Below are 20,600 nucleotides of genomic sequence, written 5' to 3' on the forward strand. Positions count from 1 at the left end.
CAATATCAATGTAACCATTCAGATACAATACCTGCTTGGGAAAAACAATGGTAAAATAAAACCTGATAGAGGCACGTATGTACTAGAAGTTAAAGGAGCCTTTACAACTCACCCAAATATCTACTTTGGGACCATCATACTCTTTTCCTTCAAATAGCTCAGGAGCTGCATATGGTGGGCTCCCACACCACGTCTTCAGCAATTGTCCTGGGGTAAAGATGTTGCTGAATCCAAAGTCTGAAACACAATAATCTCCTTAATTTAGTATATTTAAGTAATGTGCATCATAATTTTTTTTAAATTGCTTTGGTAACAATTTTACACAGAAAATACACATTTATTTTTTCATATTAGTGCCTGGTATTTTGCCATAATGGTTTCAGATTAATGCACCACAGAATAAAAATATTTTGGTATTTGCACTCTGTTTTGTTTACAATTTGAACATAAGAACATAAGAAATAGGAGCAGGAGTAGGCCATCTAGCCCTTCGAGCCTGCCCCGCCATTCAATAAGATCATGGCTGATCTGTCGTGGCTCAGTTCCACTTTCCCGCCCTCTCCCCATAACCCTTAATCCCCTCTCTTATCAAGAACCCATCAACCCCCTTCTTAAAAATATTTAGCGAGGCAGCCTCCACCACTTCAACGGGCAGAGAATTCCAGAGATTCACCACCCTTTGAGTGAAGAAGTTCCTCCTCAACTCCGTTCTAAACCGCCTCCCCTTTATCTTGAGGCTGTGCCCCCTAGTCCTACTGTCTTTTTTGAGCGGGAAGACTCTCTCCACCTCTATCCTATCCATCCCATTCATCATCTTATACGTCTCAATGAGATCTCCCCTCATTCTTCTAAACTCTAACGAGTACAAGCCCAGTTTATTCAGCCTCTCCTCATAGCTCAATCCCCTCAACTCCGGTATCAGCCTAGTAAACCTCCTCTGCACTCCCTCCAGGGCTAAAATATCCTTGCGCAGGTGCGGCGCCCAAAACTGCACACAGTACTCCAGCTGCGGCCTCACCAATGCCCTTTGATATCAAGTCCCTTCCATTCTTAGTGAGTGAAATTGAGTGGCAATACCACCACTTGGAAATTCCCCTCCAAGCTATTCACTGCCACTTGGAAATATATCACCATTCCTTCACTGTCACGGGGTCAAAATCATGGAACTCCCTTCCTAACAGCCCTGTGGGTATATTTACACAAGATGGAAAACAGTGGTTCAAGAAGGCAGCTCAGCACCTTACCAAAGGTAATCAGGGATGGATACCAAATGCTGGCCTGGTCAGCAACACCCACATCCCCTGAATGATTTTTTAAAAAATTGATTACAAACAAATTATTTTGAGCCAAATTGTACCACAATGTGCAACAGTTGTAACTGATCAGCCATCACTATTTAGTTTATTTATTAGTCACAAGTAGCCTTACGTTAAAACTGTAATCAAATTACTGTGAAAATCCCCTAATTGCCACACTCCAGCACCTGTTCAGAAGCGCTAAGGGAGAATTTAACACGGCCAATGCACCTAACCAGCAAGTCTTTTGGACTGTGGGAGGGAACCGGAGCACCCGGAGGAAACCCATGCAGTCATAGGGAGAACATGCAAACTCCACACACGCAGTGACCCAAGCCAAGAATTGAACCCAGGCCTCCAGCGATGTGAGGCAGCAGTGCTAACCACTGTGCCACCGTGCCACCCACAAGGATAAAGTTGTAGTAAAGGGACAGCCAGCCAAGTCAACATGCAGAAAATTAACTTGAAGTCCCATATCTCAGCACAAAACCTTCCATTTAATCTGTGCAAGACATTCTTATATTTAATCTTAAGTGAACCCCTTTGGCTTGCGCTGATGTTTCCAAACATGAATTTTATTCTGAGATTTTATTTTGCTCTGCTTCATCTAATGAACTAAACAGTTCTGTCACCAACACGCTTTGAGCTGAAAATGAATAACTCTTTAATCAGCCTGATGTATAGTTTTTTACTCACCAACTGATGTCAGTGGGCAAACTTCTGCTATTAAATGAACTGGCTGGCCCAGGAAAAACATTGACAACAAAACTCACATTCCTCGAATGAACTCAATTCCAGGAGTACAGAATTATATTGCAACATAATTTGATCTACTTTGTAAGAACATTCTAGCACACTTCGTGTTGGAACTGATGTAAATTAATGCATGCAGCACTGTCTATCTCCTATTTCAGCAAAGAGCACATCAGATTATCACCATGGATTGGCGCACCATAAAAAAAATGTCAAAACCATTTCTAGAAAAACCACATTATTTATCATCCTAAACAAAATAATTTATCCCAGTATACCTCCTAAACATTACAGCTGTGTAAAAGCTCTAACAGAGAGAGGACTTTTAACCAATTGTCGCATTCTGTTATTACTGTCTGCTTTCATTGATGATATCCTGTTGAATTCTACCACCATTCAAGCATGCTTTATAGCCTTTAATAACTTACTAAATGGAACTAAGGTCATTCATCAGAACGGATTTTCGACTAGAACAGTGAACGACAAGTGTTTTGCTGTAGCTAACAGAGGCCCATTGTGTTGCAGTGTACAAAAACGTAATTCACTTCAAGGGGAAATAGATGATAAAAGATGAAGACCCTGTAATGCATCTGACGCACTAGAAAGTTTTAAATGCTCGAAATGTTTAAATGTGAAATGTTTATCAGAATTTTACACATTTTTGTAAACTAATTTCAATTTTTTTTTCTTTTAGTGAATTCCCAACACATTCCAACGATATGAAATAAATGCAACCGATTCGCTACTCAGGCATTTTAATTCTCGGGGTAACATCACAGTATAGACAATACAATGTCAGAAGGCATACAAAATAGCTCAGAATTTTGCATGGGCACTGTTTGAAATGGCAGTCACCATCCCAATCAGAGTGCCAAATTCAAAACCCTTCCCCAGTTAAAAAAAACTTCCCAAAGGAATTCTGTCAGGAGCTTGTGACGGAAACTACTGAGGCATATGAAAATGTCCAAGGATGTTGTTAATGTCACTTAATTAACTCACCAGAATGTATGTTCAAGCATCATATGAAAAGACCTCTTGTTAGCCATACTTCCCTCCAGAAGACTCCACTGAGACATCAACAGTCACTGTACGTCAAAACTAATTCACTAAGCAAAGTGTTTGCAGCCATTTCAATTAAGTGGAGTTAAATAAATGTGAGGATTAAGTAAATTCTTATTCCATCAATCCCAAATCAACCTAAATTCAAAGGGCAATTGAAGCAGGTATTCATTCATAAGGTTTGATGTGTTAGACTAAAGTCTGACATTTAGTATATCGTATTATTTCATTTCACGGACAGAAACTCAGTTTGAACCAATCTTTATTTAACCGAGCTTTCTTCTCTGAAGAAATATGTTTACAAGGTAACTTGAAGTTGTTCAGCACGATCTGCTTTGGTTGGTCAAGTAATGGATCCCAAGTCACTAAGTCAGTTAGAGACTTGGACTTTGTCATAATGAAGCCCATTTTTCTAGCAATACCACTTTGTAATTATGAAAATAAGAACAGTTACCCTGTTACACAGCAGAGTTACACAATCTCATAGTTCCAATGCGAGAACAGTGGATTTTCAACTGGTTCTGACTCTATCATTTTTAGTAATCCATGGTATTACTTCAAAGTTGGGGAAATACCACTTATAATTTCTGTTAAATCGTTCTCTTCATTCATTTTAACGCACCATTTTTCTTCCATGAATCAGACATTTTATTTACTGTGACAGCAATTATTAGATTCATAATTATAACTTAACACATATTTGTGTGTGGAAGCACAAGTATATCAACATGTTGTACTTAAATATTAACATAAGGCAATACATCATCAAGGATGTCCAACCTTTTGGAACTGGACCCTGGATGTATGTGTTAAAACTAACTAGTTGGCCACATATTTCTTTATGATTAGGATGCAAGCCCCTCCAATGCATCCACATCCCCAAACTAAAAATGAAATCTGGCATGGACCCCATCCAATTTTGTTTTCACTTTTCCTTCCTATTCACATCTCATCACTGCAGCACAGTTCTTCCTGTTCCAACTTTTTAATCCCCTTTTATTTTTCCCCATTGCATTTTCCTAGTTCTGTCTCCCTCCTTTTTCTCTAGTAAATACTGATGTCAGTATTTATCATTAAAACTGCCTATAGTATCCTCATCAGTGTTACTAATATATAGTTCCTGAACTTGTTAAGAATATTTGTCCTGTCTTCCTTCCTTCCCGTATGTTCTGCCTGAAGGCAGGTCCTTGGCACATTGTCTGCTGATTCACCCTAAGACATTTTCTTGGCAATTTACGCCAGTGGTGGTTTGCCATTTCCTTCTACTCTCATGAGCAGAGCAAGGGAGAAAGTCCCAAATCTACTTAAGCCAGAACAGGAATCGTACCCGCGCTGTCGGCATTACTCTGAACCACATGCTCATCATCTATCCAGCCTCCTCAAATGTATTAATTAATTGAACACTCACCTTCCAGCATTGTATTTTGTTAGCTTTCTAATTATTTCTGCTAAAATTCAGAGCATAATATTATTATTAAATATTTATATCACACACTAAATGAAAAAGTGCATTTCCATTTGCAATAAAACTGAAATTAAAAAACTCCAGAACACCTTGAACATACATTGTGGATTAGCCAGATTCTGAAAGCAAAACAAAACACCCTGCCAGCATTCTGTTTTAATCCCATTAATTAAAACTAGCAAGGTGATTTTCTTTGGTCTGACCTATGCAGGTACAGCCCTGAAAAATGCTTTAGTGTAATCCTCTCAAAGCATGACAGATGCACAGTATCCAGTATCAATTAGCCCACAGCCTTTTTTCATTCTCAGCAATTCAAATTCTGGATTTATTTTCTCTACATTTTCTGCAAATCTGTTAAGTGAATCAGTTACAAGGTTAAAAATTCCACAAGTGATTATTTTTAAGTGACGAGAAAAAAAATTAATTTTAGATTAATTATGTCTGGCCTTTTTAATGTGGTGCAAACCCAACTAGAAATAATCACTACATAAAATTAAACCACTCAACAAATATCATTTCAAGGCTAGAATTTTTAACAGCAAGGAAGTTAAAAGCAAGCTTTGATCAATGTATAGATTTTATCAATGGATTACTAGATAATTTTTTTTTTAAACCAGAACACTTTATCAGCTGCCATCCATCTCTGAGTTCCAAGATGGCCTTGTGGTCTGGTGTTTTGTAATATACGCTATTGATTTTCCATTAGCTGCATTAAAAAGGAACTGGATTCATATGAATTACTACACAATACCCAAATGTACCAAGTAAAAAATTCACTGTTACATTCCCATGGTATCTTATTACCACGCTGCATGCAATAAAGCTTAGATAAAATGCAACCTTGTACGATATGTTCAATTTCCTTTTTCAATGTATTATGCGTAAAATGAGCTACTGGAGGAAACTTAAGTTGATCATAATAGGGACAATTCAGATGAATTGAAATCTAAAAGATGAAAATAAGCTCATGCATCAACTTATTTTAAGGGAGCAGTGCACTGTTGTTTTCCAATAATTAAATGTGATTTTAATATTCCATTATACCTTGCTGACTAGTTTCCTCTGCTTTCACACGTTTGACACTTAAGAACATAAGAAATAGGAGCAAAGTGGACCACACGATCCCTCATGCCTGTTCTGTCTTTCAATAAGAGTACGGGTGAATTTCTATGTCAAGTGGGGAGGGGTGGTCTTATAGTCAGCTGAACTCAACCAATACAGAGACCACGAAAGACAGCATGTAGTTAAAAGTGAAAAGAAGTTTATTGCTAACGCGTGCATCAGAAGATAGCCAGCAAGCGCCGGTTACTCTTTCTACTGTAACAGAGAACAATTCAGCACAGAAACAGGCCTGTTGGCCCTCCAAGCCTGTGCCAATCACGTTTACCTATCTAAACCAACTGCTTATATCCCTCTAATCCCCATTTGTTCCTATGCCTATCAAGGTAGGTCTTGAATGTGGCCAACATAACTTCCTCATCCACCTCACTTGGCAGTAGTGCATTCCAGGCCCTCACCACTCTGTAAAAAAACTCCCCCTGCACATCTCCGCTGAAACTTTCTCCCCCCATCTTGAACTTGTGCCCCCTTGTAACTGTCATTTCTGCCCTGGGAAAAAGCTTTCAACTGTTCATTCTATCTGTACCTTTCATAATTTTATAAATTTCTATCAGGTCGCCTCTCAGCCTCCGTCTTTCCAGGGAGAACAATCCCAGTTTATTCATAGCTAATATCCTCCATACCAGGAAACATCTTGGTAAACCTTTTCTGCACTCTTTCCAAAGACTCCAAGTCCTTCTGGTAGTGTGGTGACGAGAATTGGACACAGTATTCCAAATGTGGCCTAACATTTAATACAATTGCAATATAATTTGCCAAATTTTATACTCAATGCCCCGTTCAATGAAGGCAGCATGCCATATGCTTTCTTCACCATCTTTTCCACCTGTGCTGCCACTTTCAAGTATCTGTGAACCTGTATTTCCAGATCTCTGTTGTCTATGCTCCTGAATGTTCCGCCATTTATTTCATAACTTCCACCAGAATTGGATCTACCAATTCAGTACAAGTGTGAGACCGATATACTCTTCTGAACACTTCAATTTCCCACCCAGCTCGTCCATCAAACTGGAGGGTTCATTTACAATATTACACATTATTGCTTTAGCCACTAACGCTCTACCTGTCAGCAGTATTGGGAGCTCATTAATTCATTGTACCCGAAAGTTCTTCCCTCATTCCTAGGAAACCTAACTACATAAATCCGGTAGATTCAAGAATATTGTTATCATTTGCAAATTTGAATTGGTAAGGGGAGTCAAGTTTATTGCTAATTATAATTCTCATTATCAGCATGAGAAAGCGTACCAACCTCGTTAATCATGAGCTAATACACTCCTGTACATTCTAGTACATTCCAAAGCCCTGATTAACTTGCAGCTGCCTGACTCAAGCTGTTAGGGAGAACTGCTCTCTCTATACTCCATTGCCTCAAAAGAATTTGGTCTCTCTCCCAGTGTCTATTTCCCATCATGTTGAGCAGTTAGATGGCACATTGGCCAAGGTTTGCAAAACACATTAAGAATACAGTTTAATTTCAAAATACTTGGTTAAATTGTGGTTATAGAGATAATACCTTAGTATATTGTATCTATATAAGGAACCTTATAATCTTTACCTTAACCTAGTCTACTTACTGTAGTAAGTTTAAAACAAGGGGTTTTTATACTATTACCCTTTTCTTATGCCCTATTCACAAAACTCTTGACTTTCTTAGTTGCAGTTGTAAGAAGTCTGTGGAAGTCAAATATATTTTTCAGCTAAGCATCCACAGCCCTCTGGGACAGAGAATTTAAAAGATTCTCAACCCTCTGAGTGAAAAGTTTTCTCTTCATTTCCATCCTAAATGGTCAACGCTTTACCCTGAGATTTTGACCCCAATTCTGGGCTCTCTAGCCAGGGATAACTGCCTCCCAACATTTACCCTGTCAACTATGTGAAGAACTTTATATACTTCAGTAAGATCACTTCTCATTCTTTTAAACTCCACTTTCTCTCCCTCCTCAGCTGACAGCCATGTCATCCTAAGAATAAATCTACTGAACCTTTGTGGCAACCCCACAAAGGATTCCTTCCTTAGGTAAGGAGGCTAAAACATTATACAACAGTACTCAAAGTCCTATATAATTACAGCAAAGACTTCTTTACTCTTATTCATCAACCCTCTCACGAATATAAAGTACGATTTTAATCGTTCAAAGTTAAATATCAGTTATTGCTCTCTTCTATTCTCTTGCTTTTATGACACAACACTAAAAAGTTCTGATATATCTAGGTTCAACCTCATAACTCACTTTTATATAACCGAAGCACTCATATTTAGACGTCAGCTAAATAAATTTAATTGTATTGATGATTTCTGGTTGTAGCTGGTATGCCTCTAGCAATATTTTCACACCTGACTAATAATTAAACCGACACAGACTGCTCCTCTTGCATTTAAGCAGGCTGACAAATCTGTCTCATCTGTGATCATTTAGCAGAATTTTCCAAATGATTTTGCACTGTGTAACAAACAGACGTGTGACATGTGAGCTCTTTTACTGCTAGCAGCATTAATGTTTCAAGCTAATTAGCTGAACACCCCACTCAAATCCTTTGAGGACTGCAGTGCTCAGCCTGCATATAATTTCAAATTTTGAAAGCAGAGCATGGTGCATTCAAATACAAGTGTGACAAATCTAAATCTGTGCCTAGAATTCCCAACAGTCAGTTCCAAACAGAGTAGGGATGGCAGCACAATGGTTAGCACTGCTGCCTCTCAGTGCCAGGAACCCGAGTTCAATTCCGGCCTTGGGTGACTGTGTGCAGTTTGCATGCGCTCCCCATGTCTGTGTGGGTTTCCTACCACAGTCTAAAGATGTGCAGGGTAGTTTGATTCACCATACTAGATTGTAGTGTCCCAAAATACGTAGGTTAGGGGGATTAGTGGGGTCAATACGTGTGGTTACGGGGATAAGGTCCGAGTAAAATGCCCTCTCGGAGAGAGTTAATGCAGACTCAATGGGCTGAATCGCCTGCTTCTGTACTGTAGGGGTTCTAAAACAAAGAACACAAAAAATGACAGCCAGGAGCAGTCTCTTCAGCCCTCCAAGCCTGCACTGACCATGCTGCCCAACTAAACTAAAACTCCCTACCCTTCTGGGGACCATATCTCTCCATTCCCATCCTATTCATATATTTGTCAAGACGCTCCTGAAAAGTCACTATCATATCTGCATCCACTATCTCCCTTGGCAGCAAGTTCCAAGCACCCACCACCCTCTGTGTAAAAAAACTTGTCTCGTATATATCCTTTAAACCTTGTCCCTTGCCTCTTGAACCTATGCCCCTTAGTAAATGACTGTTCCACTCTGGGAAAAACCTTCTGACTATCCATTCTGTCCATGCCTCTCATAATTTTGTAGACTTCTATCAGGTCGTCCCTCACCCTCCAACGCTCCAGTAAGAACAAATCAAACTTTTCCAACCTCTCCTCATAGCAAATGCCCTCCATACCAGCAACATCCATTCTATGATCCTATGAAAAATGAAATTGCTATTTTACAATATCTGAGAATCTGTAACTCACAATTTAAATATCAAAGGTGTTGCATCTCCCTTGACCCATGCTACGTACATTTCCCTAATTTTATTTGAGAACTATTATTACAAATAGGAAGAAAATTACTTTAACAAATAATGGAAAATTGTAAAACACGGGAAATAGACTGTGTAGCAACTTAATCTAATCTGTGCAGATCAAAAACTTATGCATTTTTGTGTTCATATGAATAATTGGAACAAAATATTTTGACTAAATATGCCTTACTTTTTTATCAAATATTATCTATTCTTAATTTAGCTCATTTTTTTCTTTTGTGTTGAACTTTGATGTATATTGTTATGAATGAGACTTTACAAGCCAATTATGTTTTAAACGGTTTCTCCAATTTAAGGTGAAAACAACATGTCCTCAAATGGGAGATCATGAAATCATGTGAACTCTGTCCGAAGACAGGCTCATGTGATTTGATTGCCACAGGGAATTGGTTTAGGTCAACAACAATAGAATGTCAAGTGCCAGTTTTCACGCCTTGACAGAGAAGAGGGGCTTATCCTGATCTTTCTGGGAAGACTATCAGATTCAAAGAGATTCACCAAACAAAAAGACTGTTTTGCATTAGCTGCCAAGCAGAATGGTGGTTGTACAGCACTTTTGGAATTTAAGGGCCAAGGAGTCAACAGAGATTATCTTGCTTCTGGAAGTCAGTTTGAGGATATTTAGAAGACTCAGCGAAGGGACTTTTCAGTGTGACAGCAAAGAGAGAGTCTTTTGAAAAGCCAGAGGTACATATCTGTGTAGGGTGAGAAATAAAGTATAAATAGGTCTTGAAGCGCAGTGGGTAATGCCCTTGCCTCTGAGCCAGAAGCTCTGGGTTTGAGTACCCCACCCCAGATTTGATAGTCAAGGAAGACGTGTCCATAATGTGGTCAACAGGTTGATGTGTCAATCTGAAAACCCTTCCAAACATGCCAATGGCTGATTGCACGGGCAGGAGAGATTCCTGGTCAGCCATGCTTGATGTGAAGTGGCACCCCTCAAGCTTTAAGCCCCTAGCTACAGATTCGCGACCTGTCCCGGGAATTACTAGCTGTGGAAGCAAATAAAAATCTGCCTTAGTGCACCACTAGGTGCAGGAAAGGAATTGGAACAATGTATTAATAGGTCATAAAGTATTTTCGGTTGAGGCAATTAATGAATTGGAAAGTACTTTCTCTATAATTTGAGGATGTAGCTTGCCTATTAATATTTAGTCTATGTTGATTTCAGATGGTTTATTACAGCAAAAGTCTTAAAACTGAAATCTTATCCTGCGATTCTTTCCATTGGTCACTGGGAATAAGTTATCCATTTCTCTGGGGATGGCAACAAACAGCTTGGATTAAGTGGCCAGTGTCAAAGAGATGGTGTTTGCCACTCAACACAAAGTAAGCTGTCCCCAAAATTATAGCAATCTTTTCGACATAGATTTCAACTTTCTCCACATTTTGGCACCGATTACATATGGGTGGTGTATAATGATGTAATCAAACAGCCCTTCCAGCCAATCACACTGAAGAATTCTTAAACAATAAGCCAGGAACTCTCAATCACTAATTTTCCTTCGCTTCTTAATATTTTTATAAAGTAAAATTGTGACATACCCATGGGTTTAAAAATAGGTGAAATATCATAATTAATCTTTTTTTAAAATCTTACTTTAAAAATCTACCAGAATTAAGGAATTTGATAGTTCACAAATATAAAGTTAGTTTTTCAGGGTCACAGAATTTGTTCACAAGTTATGATGATTTATTAGACCATTAAAAACTTAGTTACACCTCATTCAGCAAGGTATAACATTTTAAAAGGTTTAAACAATACGGTTAAAAGCATTAACATGGAAGTTCAAGTCAGATCAGTGATTTCTAATCAATTTCCACTGGCAAGGAACTTTAACAGTGCACCTCATGAAGGAGTATGGAATTACTAACAGCAGCTTCTGGATTTATGTATTTAACTGTGCATGTGCTGAATCAGAAATTGCTATCAATTTCACAGAACAAGGGCACAAAATCTGGGCCATTGAAACTTGTTAAAGCAATCACAAGAGTGATTTCAGTAGCATTTCATCCATCTGATCTAATCCTAATTCTGAGAAATCAATGCTACGAATAGGTTTCCACTAAAAACTCCAGGATCCAAAATCCATCATCTAAATCGCTAAAACATAAACTACATGCATGCAGAACTCAAGTTATTTTAGAACTATGATTTGAGTGTTTGTCAATGTTTACTAAAATAGTTTGCTTCATACTTCAAGTTATTTGCTTCTCTATTCTACCACATGCCATTTTCCTTGGGAGTGAATAGGGAGATTATCTGCTCCTAAATGTACAGCAAACCTGTTTTTGCATCGACTGCTGAGAGAAAACAAACACAATGATTGAAATTAGGGTCTCATCAATGTTACTTTCATCCATTGCAAAATAGCACTGCATAAAGATTTCAAAGTAATAATTCATTAAATGTACCATGAACGGTTCACTTTGCTGTCCTTTGGCCGAACGTTTGGTACTAACACACTGCCTGCATCAGTGTTTCATCCATTAAGACAATCTACTATATTGGATTTTCTTTTGCACACTAGTTTTGGAGCTACATAGTCCTCGGACCCTTCACATGCTAACCCAACTTAACATCTATTTGCCCTGCAGGAGTAACACGCTGTCTATTGTACTTTGCCTTCCGCTGATTTCCTCTGTTGCCTGTACTGTTCATTTATATTACGCAACTCTTTCTTCCCACAGCTGTCAACATTACCAAAAGGTTCATTATGCTGGGAAAAGCATGACTTGTTTGTAACTAAACCAAACCATTCATCGTTCCACTATGTTGCAATCACATTGCAATGTCTGGAGTCCTTAACTTCTTTAGCTGGCCTTTACAAAAACTTTAGCAGTAAAATTCTTGTATTCTTTAATCTTTTTAAGGTGATGGTATTTTTATAACTGAAGTGTATGCAAACTAAAGGCACCAAAATTATCAAATTGCACTGCAATTGAAGGAACATTTTGTGACTCTGTGCAGCTCTTTCATTCATTTTATAACAGGCACAGGTTATTGATATCAACATTTTCACAGATGCCATATCACATGAAAATGCATATTTTTATTATTACACAAGAGTAACCATCTTCAAAAGCTTATGCTACTTGCCTGCAGGCCCTATTCCCAAAAAATATAACTCACCACAATAAGATAGTAGTTTAAACCAAAGTAAACAGTGAAACTGAAAAACATGGAATTCAGTTTTACACCCAGTGACAGACAGCTCAATATTATGTGAGCATGCTAATGAACTGGTTTATGTTTCACATTCACAACTGATGATAGAATATAATAGAACTGATACATTAATTAAAAAGTTAAAGTTTATTTATTAGTCACAAGTAGGTTTACTGCGATAAAACAGTGTGAAAAGCCCCTAGTCTTCCAAAATATATTTGGGAGACATGATTGAAAAATGCAACAGCATCAAACCAAAGCCACATTCTGGTGCCTGTTCGGGTACACAAAGGAAGAATTTAGCATGGCCAATCCACCTAACCAGCACATCTTTGGATTGTGGGAGGAAACCAGAGCACCCGGAGGAAACCCACACAGACAAGGAGAGAACATGCGAACTCCACACAAGCTGGGAATCGAATCTGGGTCTATGACGCTGTGAGGCAGCAGCGCTAACCACTGTGCCACCCCTGCAAAATATATTTGGGAGACATAATTAAAAAGTGCAACAGTATCAAATCAAAGCACTGGCCAGCCTTATGTTATATTACTCTTTCAGAGACAACATTATTGGTATCAAAAATATCAATACAATCTGCAACCCTTGTGAATTTGAGATATCTATAAATTTAGAAGCCAGAAATGTTTATGCAGTAACACAAAATTGCAAAAATCAGTGTTTCATCATCAAAAAATTACGCTATTTAAGCTTTGATAGTTTGCATGGCCACACAGAAGCACGTAGATCAGAGGACTGTTTACATCTTCAAGTCTAAGTTGCAGTTAAATAGTAATTAATTTACTTTAGGGAAGTTTACCAGTTACAGCTTCAAATTAAAACATTGTCGAGAAGTCTCCACACAAACCACATGAATAAAACAATTGACTGAATGAGAGAGATACTAATTTCCAACATCCCACTTCAGTTCTGAAATTTCATAAGTGCCATAATTTACAAGTGGCATAATTATTAAATTCTTCATTGGGATCTCAGAAAAGCCAAGTTACCAGTACAATACTGTATTTGAAAGCATGATTTAGGCAAAATTAAATCCAAACTCACAATATATATTCACAAGAACAGTACATACTGGGACAAAATGTATTGTGAACTGTAAATTACTGATCCAGTTTGCTAATTAAATATAGCAGGAGAATTTTTTTTCACGGATGCTGCAAATTGGTTCCAAATTTGGTCCTGAGTACATTTTCCTGATCTTTAAATCAATAATTCTTCAGCTGAAAGAAGGCAATTTATTCAAGTGGCAACTATATTAAATCTTTTAGTTCAAAATAATAACAACCACTTTGAGATCAGTACTCCAATTAAGCTGGACCTACATGATTCATATTACTTTAAAAAACATTGTGTAGCTGATATGTATATTTTTAAGGGGAGAAAGACAAGTAAGGCTTGCTCCAATATGCAAGACTCCAATTCTGAGAATACAACTGACATTTAAACTTCACTACGTGTACTGGTGAATTGCATAAGTTTTCAGCAAGATGGAGCACTTTACATTGTAAAGCAAAATGCCTCACACTAGCGAAGTCTGCCTTGTCCTGAGTATCACAGAGCAACACAAACATCAACCAGAAAGTGGTCCAAAATCGAAGTCATCCTCGCTCACTGGCTAAGGAATGGCAAAGTATAAGGAATCCCCAAAATTAGAATATTAGAAACAAAATGCACATATTAAATGCTGCAAGAGATATGATAATCAAAAATAATCCAATTCATGATACATTCTTTAATCATGCACGGACACACTCAGGGGGACACGCACACACACAAACAGACATAACAGGGGCAAAAAGAGGCCATTTCCTGCGAGCCTGCTCCATTTAATAATCTGATCTATTTGTGCTGAATTCCACGTTCCCATCTAACCCCAATAATCTTTATTTCTCTTGTCTAACAAGAATCTATCTACCTCTGTCTTAAATACACGCATGCGTACACGCCCATGTGCATGTTCCCTTGCCAATCAATCAGCATTCTGTTCTCACACAGTGTAACTTGTGGTTTTGCCTTCATACTGATATTCTTGTGAAATATCCTGATCAATGCAAGATAAAAAATTATTCCAAGTTAAAATTTAATTTAACTTGCCTTTGATAAAAGCAGTAGCATACCAACAAAATCTTAATTCTACTTGGTGAAATTAAATTTTATAGCTTTGTAGAAAATGGCTTTGTATTTAAATTTGACATAGCTCTTCTTTTAGCAAAATTTAAGTAACTATTTATTCCTATCCTTGCATCTTTTCCCTTAAAAAGTTACGCAAGAATTACATTTTTATTTTCTGTAATACTAACAAGACCATTGCTTATTTACTGTAGATTAATGACTTGTGAAAGACTGCAGCCCTAATTACAACTTAAAATTGTATAGGTGCATTAACATTAACAAAGCATCCCAAAGTGCTTCAGAGGAGAATCATCAAATAAATTTGACATCAAGCTGAGTAGGAGGTAATAAGGCAGGTGAACAAAAGGCAGGTTAAAGAAAGAGGGAAGAAAGGTAGGCAGGCAGAGCCCAATTATGGTAAACTGCATAAATCATACAACTTGCATTTAAATCAATGTTTTAAAATATAAAATCATCAGGTTTGGATGCAGCCTCTTCAGACTGGAAAGACAAGGCTTTTCCATTTGTTTATAAAATATTAATATACTCTCAGAACCCTTGGGCCGTAATATTTTTGGTGATAGAAGTGCATGTTTGGGAGGGATATAAGACAACCTCACAACGTATATTGCTGTTCTAGTCCAGGAAATGGCATACAGACCCAGAAAATGGATTTTACTTCTCTGAAAATGTGTCAAGCCCAAGCATCAAAACCAATAAAATAATTTCAGCAAAATTGCTCCACGTACTTTAAAGAACATTTATTCAAGAATACCCAATATTATTCAATTAACTCATGAAAAAGGCAAATTAGAATCTACATAATATAAGGATTTCTTTGAAACTGTGGCATATCTCTGGGGTACAAGGTGGTCCTTTTCACCTTCAGCCAACAGATCTACTCACAAATCCATTTTCTATGAAGCTGTAATATTTAATTTCACAAAGTAGAATGAAGATTTCGCTAGTATGCTACTGCTTTTATCAAAGGCAAGTTAAACTAAATTTTAATTTGGAATAAGTTGAGGCAGAACAGTGCAATATGTTGCAATCAGAGATATAGGGGGTGATTTTCCCACCTTGCCGCACCTGGCACGGATCGCACCCATCCTGGAAAATTGGTTTTGTGCCCTGCGCCAAACGATTTGCAATCGTCCCAGTCCTTTTTTTAAATGGCATAAACTGGGATGGGGGAGCCTACCCCAGACCACCTGGGGGCTTCAATACCCTCCGATTCCCCCAGCGAGGCCATCATGTCTTGTCTCTCTGCCTATGGAGACCAGCTGTGATTCTCACCAGTCGGAAGCTTACTGAAGCTGTCCTTTACTAACACCAATGAATGTAATTACTTATATCTCAAGGAATTTAGTAGGAACACTTGTCACAGTCTCCTGAGCCAGTGCACCAGTTTCAATTGCAACAATATTCTCCAAATTACAACAGTTTGGCCTTTTAAGTGGAATATGCCACAGAACAGCAGTTCCTTAATATCAGACAATTTCATATAAAGTGCAAATGAAGTTAAAACACATACTTTAACCACCATCCAATCTATTACAGTGATTGCTATTGCCAATCCACTATCAAGCAGTCCACCACTAAGAAATGAAAATAGGTCTCCAGAGGGACTTTGAAACTTGAAGATTGACCTCCTAAGGAGGAAGATGCATCTCCCCCAAAATATATGTGTGGTTGTGTGTGTGTGTGTGTGTGTGTGTGTGTGTGTGTGTGTGTTGGTGGTGTCGGGTCTTCAACTGCATTCCATTAATAGGATACAAATGAGGTTCCTGTCAGCCATAGTGGTCATGAGCAAAAGATCCCACTCTAAACTCAAGCCAGCATGAAACCAATTTCTGGGCTTCCCACCATATTCTCCCCATCCCCATGCTTGCTATCAAATCTGCTGACAGGAGCTTGGAAGAATTCCACCCTAGGTTCCTAAGACTATGGCTGTAACATCCTTTTGACTTACACTGCTTTTTTTTAAACTTCCCTCTCCTAAGAAAGAGCATAGGAAATGGAACAGGATTAACCATTCAGCCTCTTGAATCTATTCCATCTTTCAGTAGAATTGTAGAAAATCTTCTACCTTACAAAAGCCTTTCTACACCATCCCTGTACCCTTTGATTATCCAAAATGTTGTCAATCTTTGACTCATATATATACACAACAACTGAACATTGACAGCAAGTTGCTGTGGAAAATTTCAAGGATTCATGATCCTTTAAAGAAATTTCTCCATATTCTAGTCCTAAAAAGCTGACCCTTTACTCTAATTTTGTTTGAAAAGAATTAATTGTTAACTGCCATCTTTAAACTGGGCATTACATTGCACCAAAATGTCTGGTAACAACAGTGTTTCAGTATGCTGCCATCAATATGATTGAATCACAGCTCTGTTATAAGTGACCCAACAAAAGTTACCCAACATAATTTATTCAAGAAAGTCACCATCCTGACCTCAATGTATTCAATATGGTTTGTAAGTAGATAGATTACTTATTTAGTTTGCTGGTATCTATGGATGGGATTAATGTCATAACAATCATTATTTTTAGACAGCTTGAAACCTTTCTAAACTAACACCACTGTACTCATGGTAAACGTTACAGATACAACCAAATACCAGTACAAGGCCAGAAGATCATAATTCAGATAGCACACATGTTTGCTCTTGGCTTCAACTTGCAATCTACCAGCCAGGAGCGAGATTTTTTCTTATATCCATGCACATTTTCATTGCTCACAACTCCACAGTCTACAATACTCTTATTTGGTCTATAAAACACTAAATTGATCCTCAGCGTTTTTAAACTCTGCTTTGACATTTCATCAGCGTTAACAAAATCACGATGGAAAGTATTGGAAAGAAAAGGTACAGACTTTCCGTGGCATTAGATCTGTTGCTTTCCAATTCTGGTAATCCTGCTCAATTGCTTTGACACTAGCTTTTATTTAAATTGCATCTTCAATATCCCAAGGCACTTCATAGGGTTGTTAACAAAACTTGTCACCGAGCTACATAAGCAGTTTATAGGACAAATAGCCTAAAGCTTAATCAGACAGGTAGGTTGTAAGGAGAGTCTTACAGGAGGCGAGGGAATTACAGAGAGGCCTAGAGGTTTAGCAAAGGCATCCAGAGCTTAGGGCCTTGGAGTAGCTGCCAATAGAGGAACAATTAAAATGTGACATATGCTAGAGGCCAGATTTGGAGGAACGTATGCAGCTTGAAGGGTTGCAGAGATAGGCAGACTGCAGAGATAGGAAGTGGCAAGAGTTGACAGTGAGGGATTTGAAAACAAAGGTGAAAAATGAAACTAACGTAGTCCAGCACGCATAGAAGTGATGAATGAATGGGACTTGGTGCAAGTAAAAACATCGGCAGTAGAGTTCTTACACAGAGCAGAATGTACAAGGTCCATGAAAATTGCAATATCAAGGCCAGAGGTAACAAAGGCATGGACAGAATTTCAGAAGCAGATGAGCTGAGATGGGGCAAAGTCAAGTAATGTTATGGAGCTGAAATGAATGGTCTAGGTGCTTCATGCATGTGAAGCTAGTCCTGGGGTCAAATGTCACACTAAGGTTGTGAACAGTCGGATTCCACCTCAGATAATTGACAGGGAGGGGAATAGAGTCTATGGGCCCAATTTTACCATCAAGTTGCGTCCATTTTCGGATGTGAAAACTTGGTAAGGTTGGGCATGAGGTGACTAGCATGATCTGTGCCTGCCTCCGCACCGGTTTCCCCTTTATCAAGACCGGAAAATGGCCACGATCAGGGCCACGCCAGAAACAGGTGCAATAGCCATTTAAATGCATTACTCTCTTTACCACCACATTCGCCCATCCAGATTCGGCGCAAAATAGACATGCTCTACAAAAGTCCAATTCGGGTGCTCCAGCTAGTGAGGAGTTTAGTGCTTGAGATTGGTGTTGGGGTGGGTGTGGGTCTGATAGCTCTCTGCTTGAGATTGTTGGGGCGGGGGCCTACTATCCTGCCTGTGAAGAGTGAGGGGAAGGGGGCTCTGCTGCCACTCTGCCTGAGATCAATGAGGGGGAAGGGAGGTCCGCTGCCACTCTGCCTGAGATCAGTGGGGGAGGGGGATAGAGGAGTCCGCTACCACTCAGCCTGAGATTGTTGGTTTGGGGGGGCCATGATCGGTCTGGGTGGCCGAGGCAGTGGGGAGATAAGGGGGTCAGTAATATTGTGGGGTGGGACAATGTCTGTGGGGACCAGGGGGAGACCATATCTGGCTGGGAGCAATGTGGCATTCTATCTTTTTTACTCTGCGCATGTGCAGTTGGAGGCTCCGATCAGAGCTGCAGGATTTCAGGTACATTAGGCTCCCCCCCCCAGACTTCTGCAGCACGATTTGGAATCACTGATATTTTTGCAGGCAGAGTGCATATGGGTGCCTGAGAATGGGTCCAGAAGTCAGATCTGAAATACTCCCAGTTTCAAGTTCACCCTGCATTTAGAATCAAAAATGGTAAAATAGGGCCCCATGGTTAAGGAAGGGAGTTTGCGGCAGGGACCAAAAACTATAACGTCAGCACTACGTAGAATCTGCAGCATAGAAACAGGCCATTCAGCCCACTAGGTCTAAGCCAGTGTTCATACGCTATTTGAGCCTCCTCCTACCTTATTTCATCTCACTCTATCAACTTGGCCAATCGCTGTCCTGATATTGTATCCAGTTTTGATATGCATAATCCTGTTCAGTTTCTGCCAATGATGACCCATTTCAAAATTATAATGGTCGATGAGATAGTAATGCTATTAACAGTCAGGGGAGGTAACAGGGCATTTTTTGGCACTTACGTTGTTTAGAAGATAGTAGTGCACATTTAATTCTGAGAAAATACTTCCTAATATTTTCTCTCTTTGAAGATAATTCTTTACATATGAACAGTATCCCGTTAATCCCCTTGACATTTCTTCATCCTTCTCCTTTGTAGCAGGCAGCATTAGTATTTGGTCTACTTTCAGAATGTCACCAATATTGTGTGACTCTGGCTGCCATGAATCTCATTTCTAATTTCATCACCATCAACTGCTCCCTCCACAACTTTCCCCTCCCTCAGCAATTAATATGGCTTCAGTCAGGATACACATGACAATCAAACTACAAATGTGTGTTCATTTGAGTATTAGCTACACTAGTGGTAGTGGCAATGGATTGACTGTCCCAAGTTTTACTTATTCTTTAAAATGAGTCAGAATGTAAAAATGAAGGTAAGTGCAAAAATGAACTGAATTCAACCTACTTCTCAAGGAAATGTTGGCAGAATACATACTGTCTTCTTTATAAAGACAAACCTGTGTAAGGCAGCTTCTTGGAGGAGTTTTCTACTCAAAGATTTAAACAGAAGCTTACAGTCTGTACTTGAGACTGCCAGGTGTGCATTGATGGCTGTGCAAAATCACGATGTACGGAGCAAAATTGAAATGTGAATGCACAAATATCAAAGTATTATAATGCCTTTTGAAATACAACACCCAAATCCCACGAGAATGAAAAATTTGAACTGAGGGCTTTTGAGTGCTGTAACGCCACAGATGGACATACATGGTTCCAATTTTCAAAACAGCAGGTTAGCGTGATTATTTCTTTAAATGAAAGTGCACACAGCTTTGACATCGTAAAGGCAAATCAGAAAATGACATTAACACCGAGGTTACTCTTAAAAAAAAGTATTGGCTGAGTGAAGTTGTTTACCTGCTCTTTCAGTAAGAATACATGGAATATTTGGAAAGGAACTGCAGCAGACTTTTTTTTTAAGTATGGTTTCAAAAAAGAAATGAATAACACAAGCATGAAACTGTGGCCTGATAGTAACTGAGTGCTGTTGGGATGGCAGAGGAGTAAAGGTTTCCCACAGATCCTACTGAATTTAATAGCAGGGTCTGTTTTAAATTTTTCCAAATTTCCTGTCTGATAGCTAACCAGCTTGACAGCTTTATTCAAGCCCAAAAGCAGCCAGGGAGCACATCAGTCTAACACTGCGAGGAGAGGTGAGTG

The 20,600-nt window shown here is 38.8% G+C and overlaps 1 protein-coding gene across 5 annotated transcripts in view; it reads right to left on the reverse strand.

The window, feature by feature from the left end:
- Positions 1-20,600, reverse strand: part of sik3 (SIK family kinase 3) — a 281,489-nt gene that overhangs the window by 77,077 nt on the left and 183,812 nt on the right. For all 5 annotated transcript variants that reach the window (XM_080214519.1, XM_080214520.1, XM_080214518.1 and 2 more), the window contains exon 5: positions 113-237. In XM_080214519.1, the coding sequence (XP_080070645.1) occupies positions 113-237 (125 nt within the window). The remainder of the gene's footprint in view (positions 1-112; positions 238-20,600) is intronic.

This window comes from Carcharhinus amblyrhynchos, chromosome 29 (genome assembly GCF_965287045.1).
Source record: "Carcharhinus amblyrhynchos chromosome 29, sCarAmb.v2.hapA, whole genome shotgun sequence".
In the NCBI taxonomy this organism is placed as follows: Eukaryota; Metazoa; Chordata; class Chondrichthyes; order Carcharhiniformes; family Carcharhinidae; genus Carcharhinus; species Carcharhinus amblyrhynchos.